This window comes from Puntigrus tetrazona, chromosome 15 (genome assembly GCF_018831695.1).
Source record: "Puntigrus tetrazona isolate hp1 chromosome 15, ASM1883169v1, whole genome shotgun sequence".
Classification (NCBI taxonomy): domain Eukaryota; kingdom Metazoa; phylum Chordata; class Actinopteri; order Cypriniformes; family Cyprinidae; genus Puntigrus; species Puntigrus tetrazona.
In genome coordinates this window covers 18,264,951-18,289,642 of record NC_056713.1, presented here as the reverse complement: position 1 = coordinate 18,289,642, position 24,692 = coordinate 18,264,951, and the positions used below count along the sequence as shown (strand labels likewise).

Sequence of the window (24,692 nt, the reverse complement as noted above, 5' to 3'; positions counted from 1 at the left end):
GAGTCTCTGTTTCTGATCTGTGTTGAGTGTAAGCAGAGGAAAATATAACACCACTGAAGGCCAACGAGTTTAAGGCCCTCTGGTGACAGCTTGTCACTTCATCACTTCCTGCGGAGACAGAAAGGTCACTATCATCGAGTCTCCAGCCATACGGCCGCCTCCCTCGTTCCTTCATCTCCTTCACCACAGCATCTACCTTTATATCTAAAAATCCGTTCCTTTTGTACTCCACAAAAAAGCTAAACAGTGTCAGTTCTCAGAACATTTAGATTTTCTGAGCAGTATGACGTTTCCTCAGGCCCCGCCCACGGCTGCCGACAGACTGTCCTTTATTAGCATATTCCTGCCCTCAGCATGTTCACCGTTTCCCCACGCCGAGCAGCTGTAGTGATACCAATGTCTCGTAGTTGGATATAAAAGTCAACATAAGAGTCTTCCACAGCGCCTCGGCAGTGCACAACACAACAGAGACAAGCCACAGCAAAGTGAAATTAGCACAACACCACAGAAACACGCCGCAACAGTGAAATTAGAACAATGCAACAAATCATTTTGCTGCGTCGTGCACTACCGGGCCACCGTAGTCTTCATTTTCTCCTGACAATAGAATCACTGAGGATGCAGTGGATTAGTTTCGTGTCGTTTTGCTTTGTTATTGAGAGGTAAGGTAAAAACAGGTGTCTTTTACACGAGGAAAAATACATAAATAACAATTGACATCTTGACTAAAATAAAATAAGTTGAATACATTTCAACATATAAATGTATAGCTCATCAAGCAAATCTTAATACTTAATGATAGCATAAAACTGAACCAGAATGAACAATCTCAAGCATTTCTCATACATGGCACACTAAATCATATGCTCAAAATTCTCTTTTATAAATAGAATTGGATTGCAGAATTAATTAAATGTTTTGTTGCTGCATTCTGAACATCTGCTTTATGTTTGTTTGAAAGTAAAGTTTCGAAGCAGTCCCAGCGTTTAACTTATTGCTCATTTTTGGCTCTTTACCACCAACTTCTTCTAACGCAAACAAGTACAGCTCCATCAGCTCTAAATATGGTTTCACTAAATAACGGAGCAAAAAAGCAAGGCGCTGAAGAGCCAGAGAGTGAAGAACAGTCTGACCTCTTGAGCAACCTCACCTTTAGAAAAACCAGGGCGTTCAAAAACATCTTGTTTGACTAAGATATCAGTCAGGAGACTTAGATTTATTTAAAATTGAAGTGTGTAATATCTGCCCCACAAGCATCTCTGATCCACGGGAGTGACAAGTAAGTCCAGTAATCTATTCAAATAGTACTTTCAACTAAACAATAGTATTATTACTGCATCCACAAACACAAAAGTTTATTAATCAACTTAAATGTTACCTACCATTTTACCATCCACCGTATAAAGCCTCTTGACCACTCCAGAGTCCAGTTTGATGGCATCTGTGATATCCGTGAGAACCTGCTCGAACGAGTGGGCCGTCTTCTTGTTGAGGAGGATACGCACAGCTTTCCGAGGCTTTACCCCGCTGCGGATTATGGTCACCAGTTTGGGTCGGATGAAATCCTTGCTATCCTTGATTTCCATAGATCCAGCCTTGGCACTGGCCAGAGAGGTGGGCGCTCGCGCTGATGCTGCGGTCCTGACGTTGACTGACCAGTTAGGGTTGACGTTCTTGGTGTATTCCAGGTTCTTGTAAGGCTCAACCGATCCGCATATATAACTTTCCCCTGTGATACAATATAATAAATAACCAGTGAGTGTCTCTGAGAACCGAATCAGTCAGGTCTTTTTTAACTGGTTTTGCAGGCAATTTATGAATCTGACTGATTCAGTTAATAGTTTATCATTGAATGAGTCAGAATGATTCATTGATTTATTGATTGATAAAAAATGATTTGACTCAAAACAAAAAGGTTCATAATATCACTTGCTCTGATAAATTCCCATTTTCAGTTACCCAGAAGAAAAAAAGCATGAAATATATATATATATATACACATAGGTTTTCTACACCTTCAGAGAACATCTTGCACTCTACAAAAGGCTTTCCATAAATCCATAAATTTGCCAACATGTGATTTTAAGACAGTCAATGGACATAAAAGCTCCTTATAATAGTCCATAATGACAGAGAGGTCACACAGTGAAGGTTAAGTGCACGGCTGAGACTGAAATCACCCCCATTTCGCTCATTTACATCCGTTCCAGACCTGGCAGCACTGAGAATTAATGAATGAATGAATGAATGAATGAGCGTCCTACATAAAAAGGCACCACTGAGATGCCACTGCTACAGTTTCAAAATCCAATCAGAAACATTACACACATAATTCAAGGACAAACTTAGATGTAATGATTTTAGTTCTCAGGTTTGATTTATTGGTCAACACTGAGAGGAAGGGAGTGGTATAGAGATGCAGAAGCTGTTAAATATTAATGAGCATTTTAAAATGACTACTGGTTTAAATCACGGGGCTCTCTGATATCCGCTCACAGACATGCTTGATCCTGGCTCAGTGCTACAAAACACACATGCTCTGTTTGGGGTGTCAGAGACCCCAGATATGAAACATGGCGAAAGCAATGATTTTTAACATAGTAGATTCTCTGATTGGTATGCACACTTCAGAGATATCACCACCTGCTCACCAATGGATTTTTTGCAGTAAATGGGTGCCATCAGTTGATAAAAGCATCACAATAATCCACATACGAGCAACAAGCTGTGTGTTCGTCATAAAAAACTAAACAAAACAAATCACAATAAAGGCATTTTTACTTCAAAACATTGCTCACAGCTAAAATATGAGCCCTCTAATCACTCATTTATAAATCAAGAGTGAATTATGCACACAGCAAGTTTTCTACTGTTCTCATAAGTAGTATGTTGGTTTTAATGTGAGTGGACAACAGGGAAAGGACTTTCACTGCAGAAAGCATTATTACGGAGTTGCATTTTGGCCAGAAGAGATGGTTTAAAGTTAAAACGTCTTAAGGATAAATGTGTTCCTTACAACCACACAGCTTTTCACTTCGCAAGATGTGGATTACGCGTTGATTGCTGCGATGCTTTTATTAGCTGTCTGTGCCCATTCACCGCATAGGATCCATTACCAAAAAAATTCTCTAAATAACTCATCTACATGCCCAAGGCTGAAAAATCTTTCAGCGAATAGTAATCCTTTTGGTAAACTAATGCTTTAATGGGTTTTGAAATAAAATATTTAGTAAAATAAAGTAACTGAGGAACTGAATATGACTTAGATATCATCAGAATGATATCATTTTATGCTAGTGGCTGGTGATTCCAGCGTGTTCAGTCTTGTAGACCCGCATTAAACCAGCTGCAAGCAGCTCGTCAGAGCCTAAAAGCCCACTTCATGACCACTTTAGACTAGCTGCATGTTCCGAAAACCAGCATTTTTCCAGCACGGTGTCTTCATGTGGAGAACAGGTGCAGCCAAACCTAGACACGTGTGATCTAATGCAAAGTTGACCAGGCACGTCAGGAAACAAAACCTAAACCTCAGCATACAGACACCCAGGCTCACCTTCCACCAGCTGATCCATGCTGGTAATCCTCGACCCGTCGACGGCATAAATGGTCCGGACGCCCTGAGGCAGATTCACATTATCTGACAGGGAGCGGGTGAGGTCTGCGAGCAGGGCTTCGAAAGACCTGAACCTGTCGTTGGAAATAGCGTACACAATCCCCTTGAAGTACCGGTCTCCGTTGCGGTAGAAGCGGACCCGCTTGGCTTTCTTCTCGGAGCTCAGAGCCTGCAGGGTCCGGGTTCGGTACAGGCTGCAGTGGGCGCTGTGCGTGGGGCTCGGCAGGCCGTTCGCACGTGAACCCCCACGGCCGTATCTTTGTGCTTTGTCCCGTTCGTCGAAATGCTCCAGCTCCATGTCAACACCCTGGCTGTAGTACCTCTGAGGTAAAATGCGGGAAATCGAGTTATTTAAAAATGAAAATTGCATTTGCTCCAAGTATCACCCTGTTTTTTTTCCCCCTCATACAAAATGCATTCGTTCACATACTTATTGCACATACGCGTAATTAAATAAGCGGCTTATCCAACTGACAAAAATGTTTGAAAAAGCCTATTTAAAATTATGTTTTAAATAATAAACATTGCAGTGGTATTGTTTTATTCATCATATTAATAATCCATATATATATAATATTGAAGTTATTTAAACACGCCCAAAGGGAAAGCACAACGAAGAAGTCGTGATTGCACGTTTGATCAATTGAAAAAGCGATGTGAACATACTACTAAGGACAGTGCATGTGCGGACATGGCTTCGAAAAAAAAGCGTATTCATCTTACTTGTGCGCGTGTATCCGATGAGCAGAGTCGATATGAAAGCACACATCTAATGGCTTGTCATCTCTTCCAGAGGATGCTAGAGCTGGTTTTGAGAGCAGGAGGAGAGAATCATGTGCTCTGCTGTGCTGGATGGGGCGGATGGGCTGCAGCCGGTGTCTGTCTGCCCCTTGCGCTCTTTAGGTTAGACCATCCCTCGTTTTAACGCAGACTGTCAGCCTTTGTCGTATTCCTGAGGAGCAAACCCCCCCTCAAACGAACGAATACGAGCGAGGGCTGCGTCTCAAAAGCTAGGGTGCTGCCTACCTAGACTGCCTCAAATGCAGGTCCACGCGGGTGGGGAGGAGACCGTCAGGATACGATTAACGAGACTGACGTGTGCATGCAAATAAGTTAAAAGTGAATAAGCATATAAACTGAACTTTAACGCGTCCCCCAGCGTAATCACGCCCACTATTGTCTGCTTGAATCAAGGTAGGCTACATCCTTTATTGCACCAGTAAGAACTGCCTTTGCGACGCATTACACCACTGTAGATCAAATTAGGCCTGTTTTCATAGCAGTATAGTTGGCATAAGTCGATTACGTATTTATTTTATTTTATGTTCATTAGAAAAATAAAATTCACTTGGAAAGCCCTTATCAAAATGCCAAAAGATGCACGTTGTTTTTTTTGTTTTTTTTATGATTGTCTAATACAAAACACATTTGTGGATATAAGCGTACTGCTAAGGATATAGGCTAGGTGTTTTACTATTTTATAAATATTTATTATTATAGAATATTGTTATATGCATATAAAGCAATTTACAGATTCAATTAAAACTATACATTTAATTACAGATTTTCTTGCATACTTGAAATATTTACTGTTAGTAGTAAAACTTACTCTTAGTATACTTCTGTTAGCTCATTTTTGCATACTTTTCTATGCCGTAGTTTGACATTCGCCTCAAGCTAGGACCGCTTGATTCTAGTTTTCGTCCTTTAATCGTTATTTTTAAAATGAAAATTGAAAACTCTGAGATGTTTATAATGATTTATAATATGTAGATGTACAAGTTAGGTCAAAACATACACACCACCTTTACTGCAGATTTAAATATGGGTAAAGAAAGCGCGCTAACACACAGACCTACATTTAGTACAGGCAGCACATTTTCTTCCATTGAGTTTATTATAAAATACGACACTAGATGGCAGCATACACTTAAATTCAACGCATAGGAAAAAAATGGACTATTAGTTTTTCTCGCTTGCTAAAACGCATTTTCTAAAACCATACATTCTGCCTAATCTAAAACCTCATCTTCAAGCATTATTTACAAAACCTCTTAGTTCTCTCACAAACTGAAAATTTTGTTCAAAATCAAGCACTTCTCTAAAATCTTAAAAAAAAGTGATCAAAATGATACAAACTATCAAGCAGTCAGTAAACAATACACCAAAAAAAATAGAAAACATCAAATCATATAGTTCAAGTAGAATTGTTTTTTTTTTTAAATCTCAAAACAAATGTAATATTTGTCCATCATTGTCTTTTGGTGAACGAAAACATATTCTATATCATAGTAGCTCAAAAAAAGTGCTTGTATTCAATTATTTCCTGTGTTCTGTTTGTATTTGATTGTTGCCACTTGAGTTTACCAGCACGGATGAAGTGCATTATAGTGCAGAATGTGTTTTGAGAACGAGAATCTGTTCAGAGTTTTGCTGAAAAGTCTACGTCAGATCTGCAAATTGTGTTTTATCACGTGAAATGGTTTAAGATATTGACAACAGACTGCACAATTAGCTAAACGAGGTCAGGCAGCTGAGAACTTCGTCCAATGAGCTTCAGTGTTTTAGCAATTCAGAAAAACTGTATAATTCAGTTCAGTTCCCACAGGAAGGCCAACTAAGTTTTTCTATAGAAAGGTAATACTTTGTTTATCTATTATGCAACAAAATAAAGTTAAATGCTGATAACTCATGGCACTTTGAACAACCTCGTTTGACTTCATCTTTAGTGCCTTGGCTAGGTTTAATGAATCTATTAGCCTGCTTCAAAGCAATGGAATCAAACAAACACAGTGTAAATTAGAGTACACGAAACAATGTGTTTTAAATGTTTTGTTTATTAAGTCAGAGATAACCATAGGTTATTACATTATCTGTCACTGAGCAAACCTACTGACTTGTGGTTAAACTTGATGCTTACTTATGTCGTCCATACATTCAAATGAGACACATTTTGCATCAAAACAGACACAAAGAACGAACAACTCCGTTAACGTTTACAGTGAAATGTTATGGAAGTTCAAGTTTATATTTATACATGATCTATAGAAACATGGTCAGTAATCAAAAATCTATGTCTCTGCATAGAGATGAGATTTATAAGTGTCAATATATACAGTGGGAGGACTTCGTGTGTATGTATGTATATATATATATATATATATATATATATATATATATATATATATATATATATATATATATATATATATGGCATTTTACAGTTCAGTTGAGTAAATATTAAGCCTTGTCCACTTGAAATGTTATCGTATTGTAACATTAACATTATAAAATACATATTTTAAACCTTAAAACTTAACATTTCCAATAAAGTTCGTTTTTTCTGCATTCTAAATAAAAGAGATCTCTGTATCATATTCCCACCGCAAGTGCAATTCTATTTTTTTATTGCACTTATACTCAATAAAACCTAGAACCCGTCAAGAAATTTCAATATCTATTCCTAGCAGGGGTTAAAGTGCTTTTTAAAACATAAAAAAAATCCTGAAGTACCAAGAGCAAACAGGTCTGCATATAAAACAGCACTCTATTTATATTAAAGCTTTAGATATAGATATATGCATTTTTAAATACAAGAATATCATATTTGTTAAGGCTCTATGGGAAAGTCCACATTTGGCGTGTACTTTGTTTTAAGGGTGCATTTAAAAAGACACAAGCCAAAAATATTCAACATTTAATATGACTAAAATCATTGGTGATACGTTTAGTTGAGTAAATTGCTGGTGAAGTGTAAGGCAAGATCAGGAATACTGTCCGGCAGAGTAGTAAACGACAGAACGATTAACTGTAGGAAAGTCTTTGGAGTTCAGTGTCAGTCAGTGAAAAACCGGACAAGTATCCACCCACTTCTTCAGTCATTTGGTCTGCTCTTTAAAACGGATACCTGAAACGAGAGGTCTGAATCTAAACTCTACTTTTGGTCTTTATGTTTCTCAACTTGATCGCTCGGTTCTTGGACTTTATAGTCTGCGAGGATGGCATGGGCAGTCTCTTTGCCGGTCTTCTTGACCATAGCCTTGATCCCCAGGTTGTCGATATTGAACGCGGTGACGCCCACATTGATGGCCGAGTTGACAGCGTGATCTGTGGCCTGGCCTGCTTCCGCCCCGTACCTTGATTATAAATAACCCAGATTGAGTAAAAGGAGGGGATGGGGTAATGGAGTAAGCTTTGGGAGACGGACGAGATTCAGAGCAGAGCAAAGCAGTTACGCATACATGCATCGATTCAGTCATTTCTCTAAAGACAAATCTGAATTTGATTTAAATAGCAAAATTAATTCTAAAAGATGCCATAAATGTGTGTATACTGTGATGTGCAAAAGTTGGATTGAAATATGATGCATTATGGATTATGAAATATGAAACATTATGAGCTATATGACAGTTATTGTAATCGCTGTTATTTCCCCCTTTTAATATTGGATATTTATCGAAAGGATTCAAGCTTTAAATCTTCATTATAATGAATTGTACAGTCATACAGTATGAGATTCAAAAGCTTGGAGGTCAGTCACCAAAATTGCATTTATTTGATTTGATTTAAAATGTTTTTACAATTTACAATAGCCATTTTCAAATTTTAATACATTTTAAAATGCAATTTATTCCTGTGACGCAAAGATGAATTTTCGGCAGCCATTAATATAGACGTCAGTGTCACATATCTATTTAGAAATAATTTTAATATGCTGACGAGAATTATTATTATTAAAAAAAAAAAAAAAAAAAAAAAAAAAAAAAGTAGCATTTTTTTTACTGAAACCATGATACTTTTTTCCCCAGGATTCCTGGATAAATAGAAAAAAAGCTTTCATTTTCAACTGTCGCTTTTAATCATTTTAATGCATCCTTTTTAAATGATACTGACCCCAAACTTTTAAACAGAAGCATATATACTGTACATCTTGGTCAAATTACGTTGATGGTATTATATCTGATAAAACCCGATAAAACCTGTTGATGCAACAGTATAATTAAAGTCAGGCTTAAAAGGTTCAAAAGTTAAGAAAAATTAAGCAATAAAGGCAATGCGATGAATTACTTTTTGGCTGTTAGGAACACATATTCGTTCCATTTCTGAGCTGAGGATCACTTGCGCACAGCAAACAGGATGCTAACGGAGGTGATTTAATCATTAGGTCCTATAAATCATTAGCATTGCGTGCAAGTGCTGACTGATTCAGACTCATACATAAGCTTTAGCCATGCTCGTGACCGTTAATTAAGGCCTTTTTTAACAGGGTGCAGGGAAAATGTTTCTACTTGTTTTCATTTGGGGTGTCTGAAACGTTCTCCAGACCCCTAAATCTGCGAACAAATAGATAGGAAAAGAAACTAGCGTGAGTGCAGTTTTTTTTCTCTGATCAAAGTTACTGGTGAGACACTGCGAATGCAGTTAAAACACTGGTATTCAAAGCAGGTGGAATTAGAGCCCCGTGGAGTTACTTACTTATGTTTTACCGTGGTAACCGTTTCTGCAGCAACGCTCTTTGCGATGTTTTTTGCTGCAGCCTCCAGACCCGTCCACATTGTTGCAAATCCTGACAAAAGAGCATAGAGCATGATTTCATTTTATTTGCGTTTTCAAAAATCGTTATAAATTTTACTAATTGTATGACGGCTTTTTTGCTCCATTGTTAAGAAGTTGATCAACCATCCATTAACCAAGTCACATTAACCATCTGATCAATAATGCCTAAATAATGTAATTATAGTTATCAATGTGACTAAAACAGCCAAGAAAAGAATCGTTTCTGAGTGGAATGATTTCTTCACCTTGAACTCCACTTGCTGCAACCACCATGGCACCATCAATGTTGGAGCGTCCATCTTTGTCTTTCTTCAGAGACTCTGGGATGAGCTTCCCTCCGTGTTTCTTCACATGGGGTGCCAGCTCTCTGCCAACATGTCCAGCGACTGTGCACAGTCCATCAACTGAAACAGTACACAACACGTTTTTGTCTCAAAAAGTCTCATCTTTGTTGAACATCATCCACAAAATTAGAAATTTACAAAAGACACCTCCTCACCAAGGAACTGGCTGACCTTCACTGCTCCTCCTGTGGCCTGTTTGGCCACATGAAGGCTTTTGGTTACAGTGGGGCTGACTTGGGCCGGTTTGTCCTCTGGAGTTATGTGCTCTCGTAGTTTGGATGCACCTTTATGTATGGCTTTTCCTGTGTACTCGGCTCCTTTCACCAACCCCCAGCTCAGCCATGAAGCCCCTGTCGAAATATATCATAAAGTAAGGAGAGCACCAGAGCGTCACTGTTTGAATGCTGCACTTTTTTACTTTCAACTCTTCTATCCTTAAACATGAATTATTTCTAGCAAAACTGTTTTCAACATTTTAATAACCAATATATATATATATATATATATATAATAGGAAACGTTTGATCAACAAATTAGCTTATTACAACAATTTTTGATTTCACGAGGCACTAAAGATGGCAAATGCAGCTTTGCCATCACAAAAATAAATTTTGATGTAGATTTAATGAAATACAAAACCATTATTTTACATTTTAATTATGCATACTGTATTTTTGGATCAATATGCATACCCACACGATACTTCTGAACGGTAATATAAATATGTTTCACACTCTTCTTTACATTTAAGCCTCACCGAAGGCAATCAGATCCCTCATCTTACCAGTCAGGATCCCTTGGGCCACCTTCTCGCTCCATTCAGGAAGCACCTTCTCCTCCTCAGCAGCAGGGGGCGCTGCTTCGGCTGCAGGAGGCCCCATCGGCACCTTCTGACCCAGGTTAATGGTATCGGTTGCGCCATCTGATGCCTTGGGGACACAGGATAGTGGGCAACAGTTAAAACAAAGCATGATAAAGAACGCAAAAGCAGGCACAAACGCTTACTAAAAGCAAACGGTGACTTGTATAATGGCTATATGGAAATCAGCCAGTATTGTTTATGGAGGAAAGGAGGGAATGCTTCTAGATTTTTCCCCATTTGCTAAAAAAAATCCTTTGTTGTCTCTAAACACTTGAGCCAGTGAGTCAGCATGGTCTGCTACAACAACCTGTTATTTCTACAACAATGGGGGTGTTTGTCATCAGCCCCCTCCTTTACAGCAAACTGTGGCACTTGGTTCCAAACTCAGCAGCAGCTGCTCTGTGAAATTATTTCCAAAAGCATGAACAATGTTTTTCTGACTCACATAACCACCAGACTAGGATTACGACTTATTATAACTCAACTGAATTAGAATAGAATTGCGGGTGCGCTACCGCTACACTTGGCTGGGCTCTCATTCACCGCTATTCTAATGCGAGAAGGGAAACAACGGTGTTCTTGGTTTGCTAAGAGCATTACAGCTAATTAATTCTCCTTCTCCTGCGTCCACAGAAAAGCGCAGGAGAGTGCGCCAGCTCAAAAGCGCAGGCCAAGTCAGCTCGTCATTTCATTATACCTAGAGCAAAATGTGCGTAACGCTTATGAGTAGCAGCGTTAGAGGCAGAGCAAGCAGCAGAAAGCATACAAGCATTGTAAGGACCACATGAACTGTCAAGTGCACTGAATGAGCAAGAAAACTAAGTAGGTAAATCCAGCACAGTAAAAAACTTAAAGGTGAAATAAGCATGCTTTTTTTTTTTTTAACAAGGTATGGTATTTACATAATTATGCCACAAAAGGCTTATTATTATCGAATTAAAATAAATAAAAAAAATCTTTGCAGGTAAAATCTAATTAAACAAGTCCCTGAGTGAGCATACTTGACAAGGTTTTCTTTTTGCATTAAAACACCATGAATAAACAAATTAATAGTAAAAAAAAAAAAAAAAACCTGTTTATTAAATTATAAAAATATTTTTTTTTTGGGGATTCCTCAAGGAGGACCGGTCCATTATCTAACTGACCCTGACCCAATCGGAGGGCATCTGTATGATGTAAATGCTGTTGCAATAAAAACTGATAAGCATGAGCATGTTGATTCAGGAACATGTCACTGACTGGGACTTTTAATATTACCAAATATTAATCTGCTCAAACAAACAGTCCCACCTCAAACGTAGGAGTAGATTACAGAGATCAAGTAATACAAATCTTAATTAATAATTTATAATGAAAATGCTCTATCAAATAATCTTTCTGATTTTAATAATCTATTTATATTCATATAATTATTCCCCTAAAATGTGATTTTAAATGCCTCACTAATTATTTTAATAAATATAATTTAAATAAAGGCACATTTAAAATATCAATAATAATAATAATAATAATAATTAGTATTAGTAGTAATATTATAAATGAATAATACTTTCTATTATAAAGATTACTATTTTAATGATTCATTAATTTTAATTCACAATTAAATTAGATATCATTCATATATTTCTGACAAGCTATTTTATTTATAAAAAATATATATATATCGTTTTATTTGGAGACTTTACTTGGGAGTCTTTTTCTAAAATAAGGGCACATGTATAAAACATCAAGCACTCTAATGTCATTTGGAAATGTTTCCACTATATATATATATATATATATATATATATATATATATATATATATATATATATATATATATATATATATAAAGTTACGCCTTTTAGAAATCAACCTGTTGTGTTGGTATTCCTTAACGTTCAGAGCATAAATATTCACAATCCAAATGCACTTGTCATTCAGTGACATTACAATGCATTAATACCTTAAATAAATCCTTCAAACTTTCAAATACACCTGAAATCTGTAAAGAACAGGGGTTAATGAAGCAGGCATATGCAGTGATTTGTTCCCAATGCATATGAGCAGCATGCAAAAATCAGATTCCAATCAGTAAACATCATGCATCTAAAAAGTAAAAAAGGATTTTACCACAGTGTTACATTCTTGATTTTAGTCTGCTGTGATAAAGAAAAAAGAAAAACAAAAAACACCAAATAGGGGCAGCAACAAGTGAGATACTGGATTTGTGTTAAAGCTGCAGTCTGCAGAGATTGAGTCAGTGACACACAAAGTTTGAGACGAGGTTGAGTCAGCACACCTGCTCTGGAGCCACAGCTGACCCCTGTGTTTCTGAGGTGGGACCTGAGGGGACACAGGGACAGCTCACCTGGACACGCAGGTCCGTCAGCTGAGAAAGAACGCTTTGGAAGAGTTCACGTTCCTTCTGGGGAAGTTCGGAAGAAAGGACCACCCCAACATACGAGCCTGGGGTGGGAGCCATCATGTCAGGGAACATGTAGACCCCCGTGTTGCACAGCAGGACTGGGGAGTCGGAGGCCATCAAGGGGTAAAGCCAGTCACAAACCTGAAATTAGAACTAAAAATTAGTGGGGATTCGTCAAAGAGGAGCGATATAATATCTAACCGACCCCTACAATCAGAGGGCATCTACTGGATGATATGAATGTTGCTACAAGCCACCAAAATCTGCAGGCAATAAAAACTGATAACAACATGTCACTGACTGGGGCTTTTAATATTCCCGGATATTAATCTGCTTAAACAAACAGTCCCACCTCAAATCTTACTGAATAATTTGTGAAATAATCTACAAACCATTTTAGGGATTTTAATATATCAATTTAAATTCATATAATTATTCCCCTAAAATGAGATTTTAAATGCCTACTTACTTTAATAATTGAAGTTAATTCTTTATAAAAAAAATATACAAATAACATTTCGGAATTTGATGTATTACTATAAATTAAATATATTCTTATAAATTAAACGTGTAAATCTTATGAATTCATGTAAATAAATAAATAAATTCACTTAAAAATATCCAAATATTTCCAATACAAGTTAATAATAGTCTGATGTTTTATATATTATATATATATATATATAATATATATATATATATATATATATATATATATATATATATATATATATATATATATATATATATATATATATATATATATATATATATATATATATATATATATATATATATATATATATATATATAGTCATGTGAAAAAAATTAGACACCCTTTGAAAGCATGTGGTTTTATTGTAACATTTTTAATAAATGGTTATTTCATCTCAGTTTCAACAATACAGAGAGATTAAAGTAATCAAACTAAACAATGAAAACTGAAGAAAAGTCTTTTCAAGATCTTCTGTACATGTCATTCTACAAAAATGCCTATTCTAACTGAGGAAAAAGATAGGACACCCTTGCCCCTAATAGCGAGTGTTACCTCCTTTGGCTGAAATAACGGCAGTGAGACGGTTCTTGTAGCCATCTACCAGTCTCCGACATCGGTCTGAGGAAATTTTACCCCACTCCTCAATGCAGAACTTTTTCAGCTGTGAGATGTTTGAGGGGTTTCTTGCACAGACAGCCCTTTTCAAGTCACCCCACAGCATCTCAATGGGATTCAAATCTGGACTTTGACTTGGCCATTCCAGGACTCTCCATTTCTTCTTTTTCAGCCAATCTTTGGTTGATTTACTAGTATGTTTTGGGTCATTGTCATGTTGCATGGTCCAGTTCCGCTTCAGCTTTAATTTTCTAACTGATGGTCTCACATGTTCTTCAAGCACCTTCTGATACACAGTAGAATTCATGGGGGATTCTATGATGGTGAGCTGACCAGGTCCTGCTGCAGCAAAGCAGCCCCAAACCATGACACTTCCACCTCCATGCTTCACAGTTGGTATGAGGTTCTTTTCTTGGAATGCTGTGTTTGGTTTACGCCAAACATGTCCTCTGCTCTTGTGTCCAAATAATTCAATTTTGGACTCATCTGTCCAAAGAACATTATTCCAGAAGTCCTGGTCTTTGTCAACTTTATCTCTGGCAAATGTCAGTCTGGCCTTGATGTTTCTGTTGGAAAGCAAAGGTTTCCTCCTTGCACACCTCCCATGCAAGTTAAACTAGTACAGTCTCTTTCTGATTGTAGAGGCATGTACTTCTACATCAACAGTAACCAGAGCCTGCTGTAGTTCTCGAGATGACACTTTAGGGTTTTTGGAGACCTCTTTTAGCATCTTGCGGTCTGCTCTTGGGGTGAACTTGCTGGGGCGACCAGTCCTGGGCATGTTGGCAGTTGTTTTGAAAGCCCTCCACTTGTAGACTATCTTCCGGACAGTGGAATGGCTGATTTCAAAATCTTTTGAGATCTTTTAAATCCCTTCCCAGACTCATAGGCTGCTACAATCTTTTTTCTGAAGTCCTCTGACAGCTCTTTTGCTCTCACCATGGTGCTCACTCTCACTTCAACAGTCAGGAGCACACCAAACTAAATGTCTGAGGTTTAAATAGGGCAAGCCTCATTGAACATGCAGAGTAACAATCTACTAATTATGTGCACCTGGTGTGATGTACCTGTGTGAGATCTGAGCCAATTTAAGAGGGAATACATGTGAGGGTGTCCTATCTTTTTCCTCAGTTAGAATAGGCATTTTTGTAGAATGACATGTACAGAAGATCTTGAAAAGACTTTTCTTCAGTTTTCATTGTTTAGTTTGATTACTTTAATCTCTCTGTATTGTTTAAACTGAGATGAAATAACCATTTATTAAAAATGTTACAATAAAACCACATGCTTTCAAAGGGTGTCCTAATTTTTTCACATGACTGTATATATCTTAATTTTTTTTTTTAAATCACTATTTTAAAAGACCATTTATAAATATACATTTAAATGCCTTACTGTACAGATGACATTTAAAGTAAATCAAACATACAAATAACTTTTTTAATTTTCATATATTCCTATAAATTATAATAATAATAATAATAATAATAATAATAATAATACTTAAAACATGGATGTAAAAATATTTAATTATATTTTTTATAGTTTTTTTATGTTCTGTAAATGATGGCCTTTAAAATAAATGTAAGGAATAATATTAATATTAAGTCAAATGCCTTAACTTAAATTTTTTTTAAAAAAAATTGTAAATGCCATATTCCAATATGCCATATTAGAATATTCCAATCATATTCCAATGAAAGCATATTTCTATAAAATTGTGGCCAGTCTGGGTTTGAGAAGCTGGCTACAAGAAAAGAAAAAAAGAAACCACATGATTGCAAAGCTTTAGATCCTAAATTGCCTGTCATCCAACATTTGAGCAAATCATTAAAGATAGAGCTTGGTGACAGTATCATTTCCACTGATATGTGATGGATTAACATGTTATCAAGTGAAAAGTAATAAATGGAAATTGCCCCATGGCTCAGAATTTGAAGTCCAAGCCTGGATGTTCTCCCAAAACTGAGACAGCGGACAGCTCTGTGGTTGGATTCATTCATCCTGTCCTCATGACTGCTAGCATTAAATTGGATTACAGTCAAAGCCTAAAGCGCAGCAACTGGAGCCTCTTTATTCAGCTTCATGACACAGCTAATCTATGACCTTAATATCCGTGCGAGGAGACGACACTCTTTATTTCAGGACGTAGACGTCTTCGGGCCCTAATTGGGTTCAGAAGTCATCCAACTTTTATATTATAACTCTATATTTACACACAATATAGACATTCCATAAAATTACCTCACATTGTGAGGATTTCATAATTACGTTAGGCATGTCATCAAGGGGTGGTGTTCAAAGTGTAAACGGTCTTATCTCATATTGTGATGATTATATTACTGGCTGTTTACATATGTCAGAATATAACAATATTATCACAGGTTATCACCGAACAAGAGAAGAGTGGCGTTCAAAGTGTACAACATATATTGTGCTAAACCAGGTCATTTATATCGTCTCATGTAGGTGTACCATAAGATCACACCAGACCACCGGATGACTGGGGTTTTCCCGAGATGACATCAGTCAGTGAAAGCCTATTGGTTGCGAGCAGTGGGCACACACTCACATGATACTGTTTAGAAACAACAGATGAGGTCGGTTTCGTTAAAGACGACACCATCTCGAGAGCGCAGGCAGCTTTAGAGTCAGACAAAAGGTTGTGAAAGTAGGCTACAGGACACCATGTCTTGAAAACAAGCCTACTTGGACCGTTCCGTTTAAGTGCCTGGAAATTATCACCAAGTCTCTATGGGCTGAGCAAATCGAGCAACCGCAGAATCTCATGAAACTTGCCTAAAACACGTCTGGGTCACATTTCACCCACTAATAAGATATTATATTTTGTGTAAATAATATTAGGCTTGTTTTCAGAGCCACTGAGATTTTTGTCGTAATATTTGTTCTAATACAAAGAAATGCTATACCTTTCTAAAAGACAAAACGTGCTTAATTGTTGTGTAAATAAAAATGGCAATTAAAAAATTATTACATAAAAATGTCAAATTATATTTATAATTTACATATTTATATATTTATAATTCTGTAAACTAACAATTAAAAAAAACACATTTTCTCCCCAAATCCTCATTACTGTACCATGCAAATACGTCATCAACCAGAATTTTAAAATGACTACATTTATTTCTATTCATTTTCATTTATTAAATGACTAGACTATTTAACCTTTTAAAATGAAAGAAACAAAATGCGTGTGTATGTTTGTTTATAGCATTCAGCTCAACAGTAATGTATAAAACTAATTAAACATTTATAATTTTATTATCATTCAAAAACTGTTGCACTGAACAAATTTAAAAACAATTATGCATTAAAAAAACATTTGTGGAGAATTTTATTTAAATTAAAATTATGTCAGAAGGGAAAGAAAACTTAATGTTCCTAAAAACATGCTTAATTATCTTTAAAAAAATAAATAATTAAAATTAAGTTATTTTAATAAAAATTAAATACATATAAAATTGTTTTATTTACTTATTTGTGTATGCGTGTTGAATATGACCAAGGTGGACATTTTGTTGTGAAATTCACAATTTTAGGCATAAGACGAATAACTAAATAACACAGATTTTGATTTCTCACCTGTAGGAAAGCAGGTGGCCTGTTTGGAATCCTTTCTGATCGCTCGCTGGTGAACTTTACAATACGAAGGTACCCTGGATAAGAGGGAGCGCTGACTTGGCCCTCAGGCGTAACGAAGAAGATCTGCACCCCTTGAGGAAGGAAAAAGAGTTCCTCTCCGTCCTCCCCCAGACTCTGAGGAGAAGGTGCAGAATTAGACGTGTTGCTGTAGAACTCATCTCCGACCAGAGAGAGTTCGCCTGAGTCGGTGCCATAGGAAATGGTCAGGTGTCCGTCAGCGGCTTGAGGGGTGTATGCGGGAGGCTGGTCACTTAACATATTGGGCTGCGCTGAGGGAGACACCGGAACCGGCCCACCCGAAGCCCCTGCTACCCCGCCGTTGGAAGCAAGCGTCTGTGGTGGAGCGGGCCTCTCGGGCTTGACCTTCGGGACTTCAGGGTAGAGTTTCTGAGGAGCTGCGCTGCCATCCGACGCTCCGTCTGGGCTGGTTTCCAGGATGGCCAAGCGAGTGGTGATGTTGTTGAGAGTCTCCTGCATCTTGCGCTGCATCTGTCTAGCCGATTCCCAGGAAGTGCCCACACACTCCATACCCTGTGAGGGAACACTGAGAGCCCTGAGGAGGTGCTGCCGTCCTTGTCGGTACAGTTTCAGAGCCTCTGCATTGTGGCCCGCTTCGTCCTCCGTGAGAGCTTTATTGATGCATGCAAATGCCTTTTCGTACCCATCTTTGATCACCTGCAACCTGGCGTTATCAAAGGCCTCCTGCTTTGCATGCTCCATAACTAAAAAAAAAAAAAACAAGTCAGGAATGTTGTCAACTCTATGCGTTTAACTGCCTATATTACAAGATCTGCAAGCATGAAAATTTTGCTTCCACAATTTGTGGGGGCAAGTGGAAAGATTGTTAGAAAAGTTATAACATTTTGTTTAAAATGTTACCAAAAATATTATCAAGTCTTTTGCTGTTGTTGGATTAACTTGTACGTGCATGTTCACACTCTTAATAAAGAAGCACGCTTAATTGTATTGAATATGAATATTCACTTGTGGTGCATTTTAAAACTAATAGTGTATTTTTAAATTACTCATAATGTAATTAGATATGCATGTAATCTACTAAAATTAAAGTAAAAAAAAAAAGACATTTTAATATTCTTTTGTCACGTTTTGAAGAAATACACTTTTTTTAATTTGTTGACTAAATTACATAATTTAAATTAATGTGATCAATATTAAATTTCACAAAACTGGATTAAACTGGAGCTAAAATCATTAAAATGTGTAATTACATAAATATTTTAATACATAAAACACAAGTTGAAACATCAGTGGCACTGGAGTACATTTTAGTTTACCATAAACTGTCAGTACATTCAGCGCACTTTAACCATATTTCAAAGACAACAGAAGAACTCTTGAAATCACGTACAAAAATTTACTTGGGCCCTACTTATGTCAGAAAAATAAAACAAAACAAACAAAACAAAAACAATGCATATATCAGATCACTGTATTACAATCTAGCGTCATTACATTTCCATGGTAACAATATACTCTAGTATTTTTTTCTAAAGAGGAACTTCAATTATTCAATTATTACGCATATTCTGAGAATTGTTCTGACACATCTTTCTAGGCCTATTAGCATTGGACCAGCTTATACTAACGTACTGAGCATGAGGGTGTCATTCATGAGGATTTACTAAGTAAACACCTGCTTAACATTGCGAAGCGACATTCAAACTTGAAGAAGAGGCCTGGTTGGTAATTCATCTAGTGAATCTTGAAACACAAGTATCTTATTAAGTATTAAAACAACAATCCAACATAACGAAAGTGTTACTTGCTAACACCCTTCCATAAAGCCCACACATTAACCTCTCGTTGGTTATTAACGTTACCTCTACTGTATTCAAAGCAGTTAACGAGACGTTTCCATTTGGAGACTCACCAGGAGATGGGATAAATGAAATGAATTGTGAAGTTTAACGAGCGTTCCGCGTTATTCCGGGTTTGCTGATTGAACAGCTTCAGCTCCCTGACAGCTGAGCTGCTGCTCGACTCGTGCGTGTTGTTACGTGATCCGATAAAGACGATTTTAAAGCGTAGCCAGTCCACCCCTTATGCGTTTCCGCGTTCAGTCACGTGTTGCTTTTTGAGGTTTCTGATTGGCTAGAGGAGTTTACTGAAGCGATGTGGCATAGTTGCCATTTTTATCCATCAACGTTTAAGGTTAAAATGTCTAAAACGTGCACAAGGCGACATGTTCAGAGTAAACGTTAACAGGCTGAAGCTCAATGTAAACCAGGCCTATCTTTATAAATCACCCCTAAATCAGCATGTGATGGTTTAATTGTCATATTTAAACATAATAAATTTTATAGTCGGCACTTGGGTCTGTTGTAAGAAGGTTTTAATTTATACAGCCTTTGAAATGCCTATAAATTTCAGAACATGTTTTCTCTCCTTTACTGTTAATTGAATCAATAGGCCTAAGCAAAAGCTGTTTTTCTTTGTAGGCTATTGTTTTTGAATAGTTTTCCCATATAATTAAGAGCAGTAACACAGGCTGTGAAAAGTATTATTTGCTTTGGCACTCAAACCTTTGTGTTTTCTTGAACCAATTAATACCAGGCAGTTTTAGGTATGAAGAAATCTTTTTTCTTTTTTTTTCTTTTTTTCAAAATAAATATGTGTAAAAACAATCAGGCATCACAATATTACAGGTAAATAAAATGTTATTTTTTTATTATTAAATTTGTGATTTTAATGATTGTTTTTGAGTAAGCATTAGATAACAGTGAAGATCACCGTAAAAATAATTAAATACAAAAAACAAAAAATAATTAATTGACCTACGCTGCTACAATATTACTAGGCTATATATTGTACGTTTTGATCAACAGAGGGCGCTGACGCTGTACATTTAACAAAAGCTGTGACAAAGGGTGTTTGAGGCCATTCAGTCCATCTTTAGTTATGTGTTGGTACCAGTGCACTGGAAAACACCTGGAGCAGGAGGTATGTAAAATTCAATGTGAGAAAAGCCCTTGTCTGTGTCTTTCCAAAGATAAAGAGAAGGTAAAGTATAGAGCACTTGAGATTTTGAGACAGTCGGACAGATATTTGGCCAGCCTCGCGAAGCTCTTAAGGTGCATAACACTGCATCTGCTTCATGCATTACTTCACATCGAAAGGCCTTGTGTTTAACATTAGTAACGCCTTCCGCCAACCAGCTGAACAGCAAAATATAGAGTATTTCCCACACACAAAACGGCTTAGCCTTGAGGACAAGCTGGAAAATCATATTTGCGTGCAAACATGACACTCGCACAAGTGATAACTGATCACAGTACACATCGATATGTGTAGGGTGAGATCTAAAGACGTGCATTAAAATAGTATATGACATCACAGTAAGCATGACATCACAGCACTGTCAAGCTAAACCAAAGCATATGGCCGCACTATATCTCAGTGCATGTATAATACATAAAACAGGAATTCACATAAACCCCCTGAGGAAAGACGAAGTTATTGCACTATAAATCTTTGTATACTGTCACAACAGTGCCCTTAAAGTTCAGCAGCATGAAGGATCCAAGTACAGGGACTAAATAAGCACGCTTTGAAAGATGTGTATTAAATTCATATTATATTAATAAAGCTGTGCATTAATATGAAGTTTATAAAGATGTACACCGGCATTATACATTATGTTTTTGGATGATATCGCTAGGTTTTTCATCGAGCTCTCTGTGGACTCTGGAGGTCTGTTTGACCCCTGAAGTCCTATTTATAAAACGCTGCTTGAGGTTTTATTGGATATATACACACATTTGCACACAGTGGTGTGCATGTGACCTGAACCAAATGCAGACCATATGGACCATATACTTACCATAAATTCTAGCACTGGTCTGGAACTGGTCTGGAACATAACCAAATAAATCTAATCATCAGCTTTTTTTTTAACGTAAGAAATTTATTTGAAACATTAGTTTTGAAGATGATTAATTCATCTAATTGTCATTGTTGCTATTGTTATTAGGCTATGTTTGAATGAGCCGAACTAATAATAAAATATGATACGTAAAAAAAAGTATGACAGGGAATGATTTTACTCATAGCATGTGATCTTCCTAAAGACTTTAACTGCGTTTATATTTGTATATACTGGATGTTTATTCACCTAGAGGCAGCTTCAGATACGATAGTGTGGTTTCTTCAGGACCCAGAGCCCCAGGAATGTTGTGTAAGGGAGCACTGCCTAATTCTTGTAAAGATATCTCTCAGGGAGTGATTGATTGCCGTGTTGAATATGTCGTCTCTTTTCCTCATCCAAGAAACTGACAAGACACTGACATTCAGCAGAGAGGTAAAACAAGGCCAGTGCGTCTTCAGAAATATGTTTCTTTATTAAAACCATGGCAGGTAGAAATTTAGAGTAAACTTGTAAAAGGGTATGGGAGACTGGGAAACGTCTGAGCTTAGATCTAAATTCCGCCGCTCTGTTTTACTTTAAGATGAATAAAGAAAAGAGCGAGAAGAACTTATAAGATTTGTTCGAGGATTTAAGCTTCTGCCAAAGTGAACTAACTACAGCAGTTGATGAATTAACCGAACATGATTTCTGGAACATTTTGCAGATCTCTCGCTCGACATTAGGGGGCAGCCGCTCTTTATAAACATCTCTGTGTAAATTCAAAACGTATCGTAGTATCTAATACTATATTTATAGTGAATATCTTGATCAAATTATCTTATGAATCATACATTTTTCCTATCATGCACGAATTTTGATGCGACGTGGTTGACGGTCTTTATAACACACAGTGTGCGCTGATAATGAACAAGCTATTCGTGTCTGCGTGGCTTTGTGAGAAGAACTGGACGTTCTATTTTTTGGATGTTATTTCCCCAGAAATGTACTTCTGGATGGAAAATGTTTAATAAAAGCGAATGACTCACTTATAGCAAAGAGGGGAGAGTGTTTATCACACTTGTAAAGACGGTATAGCAAAAATAACAGTCTAACACCTTCAGCGGTTGCGTTACATACCTAGAGCATGCAGTGGCAAGGTTTTCCGCCCTACAAGGTGAGTAGCGGTAATATGTTCAGATAATGATGTTTAATTTGATGGCGCAATCTGAAACATGGCCCTCTAAACCCGTCTGTCACTCTGCCATAATGATAATAACCTTAATTTGCAAATTGTATGAAATGTGCTATTAGGGATGGAGTTTGGCCTAAAATTTTATATCAAACAGTTGAAGGTTGGGAATTGCACACGCTACGTTGCTTAGCCTAGACGCAACCAAAAGCTATATGAACAGCATGCTGGGTCGTTGGAGCTGACCCTGTTTCTTTGTCGTTTCTCTCCGAGTCGTCTTACTGAAGACACAGTTGTGTTATGGCTCCCTGCGTGTTTTGACTGGAAATCTGAGAGGGTGTGTACATTGAGATGTTCATTTGATTTATTTAACTGGCCTTTTTGATTGCCACTGGTTTTGACAGGTGTAAAAAAAAAACCAAAAGTATAAAGTTTTTATTAGTTCATGCACAAAAGAGAGAGAGAGAGAGAAATGAGTGTCTAATGTTCACACATCAGAACATGTTTGGTATCCATGTGGTTCAGCTTCAACATAATAATAATTACATATTATTATTATTATTATTATTATTATTATAAATGTTTCAGGTAATAACAGCAAGTGTTATGTACAAAATGAGCTTTTAAAAGTTTAGGTCCAGAAAAGCGATAAAGACATTTCTTTACCACTTTTTTAGGCCTTGAACGTTAAAGTTGTGTTGCTGTCTGTATGCAGGGTCAGAAAGCTCTTGGATTTTATCAGATATGTCATTTGTGTTCAAAAGGTCTTTGAAACAGGTTCGGAACGACATGACGGTGAGTAATTAATGACGGAAATGTTCATGTTTGTGTCCATTTAATTGATGTCTTTTAAGTTTTAATAAAATTTGTTCTAACAAAATAGTTATACCCTGAGTCCTCTAATCATTTTCAACTCTTTTCTCTTCCCATTGCTATTCCTTGGTCTGTTCGAATATAAGCGATCTGTTGCGAGACCATTTTTGTTTTTTTTGTTTTTTTCTGGATGGCCATCCTAAACTGCAGCACATGGAACATTGCCTCCACAGACCTGTCTTTTCAATTTACGTAATACCTCTCTAAAGGCAGCGGTTATCTGTTTCATATGCATTCGGGTTCCAGAGAAAGCCCAAGAAATTTGTCTGTTGTGGAGCCATTACATGGATCATGACTTGTTCAGTAGACACAGAAAAGGGGATCGCAGTATTAAAGCTATGTTTGATTGAAGCTAAAGCTAAGTTAATTAGGAGTGACTCCATTAGCCACAGAGACCGTTGCCATCACACCGCACATCAGGCCACCAGATGCTACCAAAGCACCACCAAAGCCCTGACTAATTCTACCCAGACATACCTCACAGTCTCACACACATACGTGCACCTCACTGCATCTCGGTTAGTAAATGAAAGCTGACTCATTGCTATGCCAGCTAACCAAACACATTTTGGAGAGGGTTTTTATCTTCCATCGGTTTGTTGTTTTAAGTTAAAGACAGAAAGTCAAATCCTGTGCTGAATAATTTGATCGGGTTATATGCACTGTACAAATAAGGAAGTTTTAATGTAGCCTCATTGACTCACCGGCTCACTTGACATTTTTAAAATATTCACAGATGAGGTCAAATGTTCAGCCCTAGCTCTTTTGAAAATACAAAGGCGGTTTCTTTACATTCTCCTCATCTCAAACTTTAAACAAAAGCTGAGTGACTGCTGATGATCTATCCATCATCTGGTCAACTGACTGCATACTTACTGTAATACTTGAGAGGAGCCTAAAGGAAAAATGAAGAATCTGTTGTCATTTACTGTTCCTTGTGTCATTCCAAACCGTTACGACTTTTATCTTTTTGGGCAGTATAAGAGAAATTCTGTAAAATACATTTAAGTCTGTTTGTCACACAAAGCTACTGGCTTCAGAAGACTTGGATTATAGTACATAAAATGTAATGAATATGTGGCATGAACTTTGTCGTTTTTCTGTCATTTTGTAGTTTGACAGGTCCAGTCCCCTTAAAAAACATAAAAAAACTAGATGTTCCAAGTGTTCCAAAAAAAGAAATATAGTCATATAATTTTGTAATGA

The 24,692-nt window shown here is 37.0% G+C and overlaps 2 protein-coding genes across 7 annotated transcripts in view; both read right to left on the bottom strand.

Annotated features, from left to right (window-relative positions):
* dclk1b (doublecortin-like kinase 1b) overlaps window positions 1-4,684 on the bottom strand; it is a 32,221-nt gene extending 27,537 nt beyond the window's left edge. The window contains exons 1-3 of one of the 3 annotated variants that reach the window (XM_043258671.1): window positions 4,337-4,684; window positions 3,554-3,935; window positions 1,383-1,729 (exon numbers count right to left, since the gene is read on the bottom strand). In XM_043258671.1, the coding sequence (XP_043114606.1) occupies window positions 1,383-1,729; window positions 3,554-3,911 (705 nt within the window). In that variant the 5' untranslated portion in view covers window positions 3,912-3,935; window positions 4,337-4,684. The remainder of the gene's footprint in view (window positions 1-1,382; window positions 1,730-3,553; window positions 3,936-4,336) is intronic. The other 2 variants (XM_043258670.1, XM_043258669.1) reach the window with 2 other exon arrangements.
* Window positions 4,685-6,432: 1,748 nt separating this feature from the next.
* spartb (spartin b) lies at window positions 6,433-19,607 on the bottom strand. Of its 4 annotated transcripts, none has more exons than XM_043259182.1 (8): window positions 19,451-19,607; window positions 17,500-18,281; window positions 12,657-12,923; window positions 10,298-10,442; window positions 9,669-9,863; window positions 9,415-9,573; window positions 9,089-9,179; window positions 6,433-7,749 (listed from the first exon to the last, which is right to left on the bottom strand). In XM_043259182.1, exons 2-8 carry the CDS (start codon window positions 18,277-18,279, stop codon window positions 7,548-7,550), a joined length of 1,839 nt encoding a protein of 612 aa, XP_043115117.1. In that variant the 5' UTR covers window positions 18,280-18,281; window positions 19,451-19,607; the 3' UTR covers window positions 6,433-7,547. The 4 variants fall into 4 exon arrangements, with proteins under 4 accessions (XP_043115117.1, XP_043115118.1, XP_043115119.1 ...); XM_043259183.1 differs by having other exon boundaries at window positions 12,726-12,923; XM_043259184.1 differs by lacking the exon at window positions 6,433-7,749 and adding an exon at window positions 8,359-8,946.
* Between the last annotated feature and the right edge of the window lie 5,085 nt (window positions 19,608-24,692).

What these genes read in the sequence shown, in the direction of transcription:
- spartb (XM_043259182.1), bottom strand. Translation starts at nt 18,279, where the DNA reads ATGGAGCATGCAAAGCAGGAGGCCTTTGATAACGCCAGGTTGCAGGTG. An exon ending in GGCCCAAGGGATCCTGACTG is followed by an intron (nt 9,864 to 10,297) that starts GTAAGATGAGGG and finishes ATATTTCGACAG; the next exon opens with GGGCTTCATGGCTGAGCTGG. An exon ending in GTTACCACGGTAAAACATAA is followed by an intron (nt 7,750 to 9,088) that starts GTAAGTAACTCC and finishes TTTATAATCAAG; the next exon opens with GTACGGGGCGGAAGCAGGCC.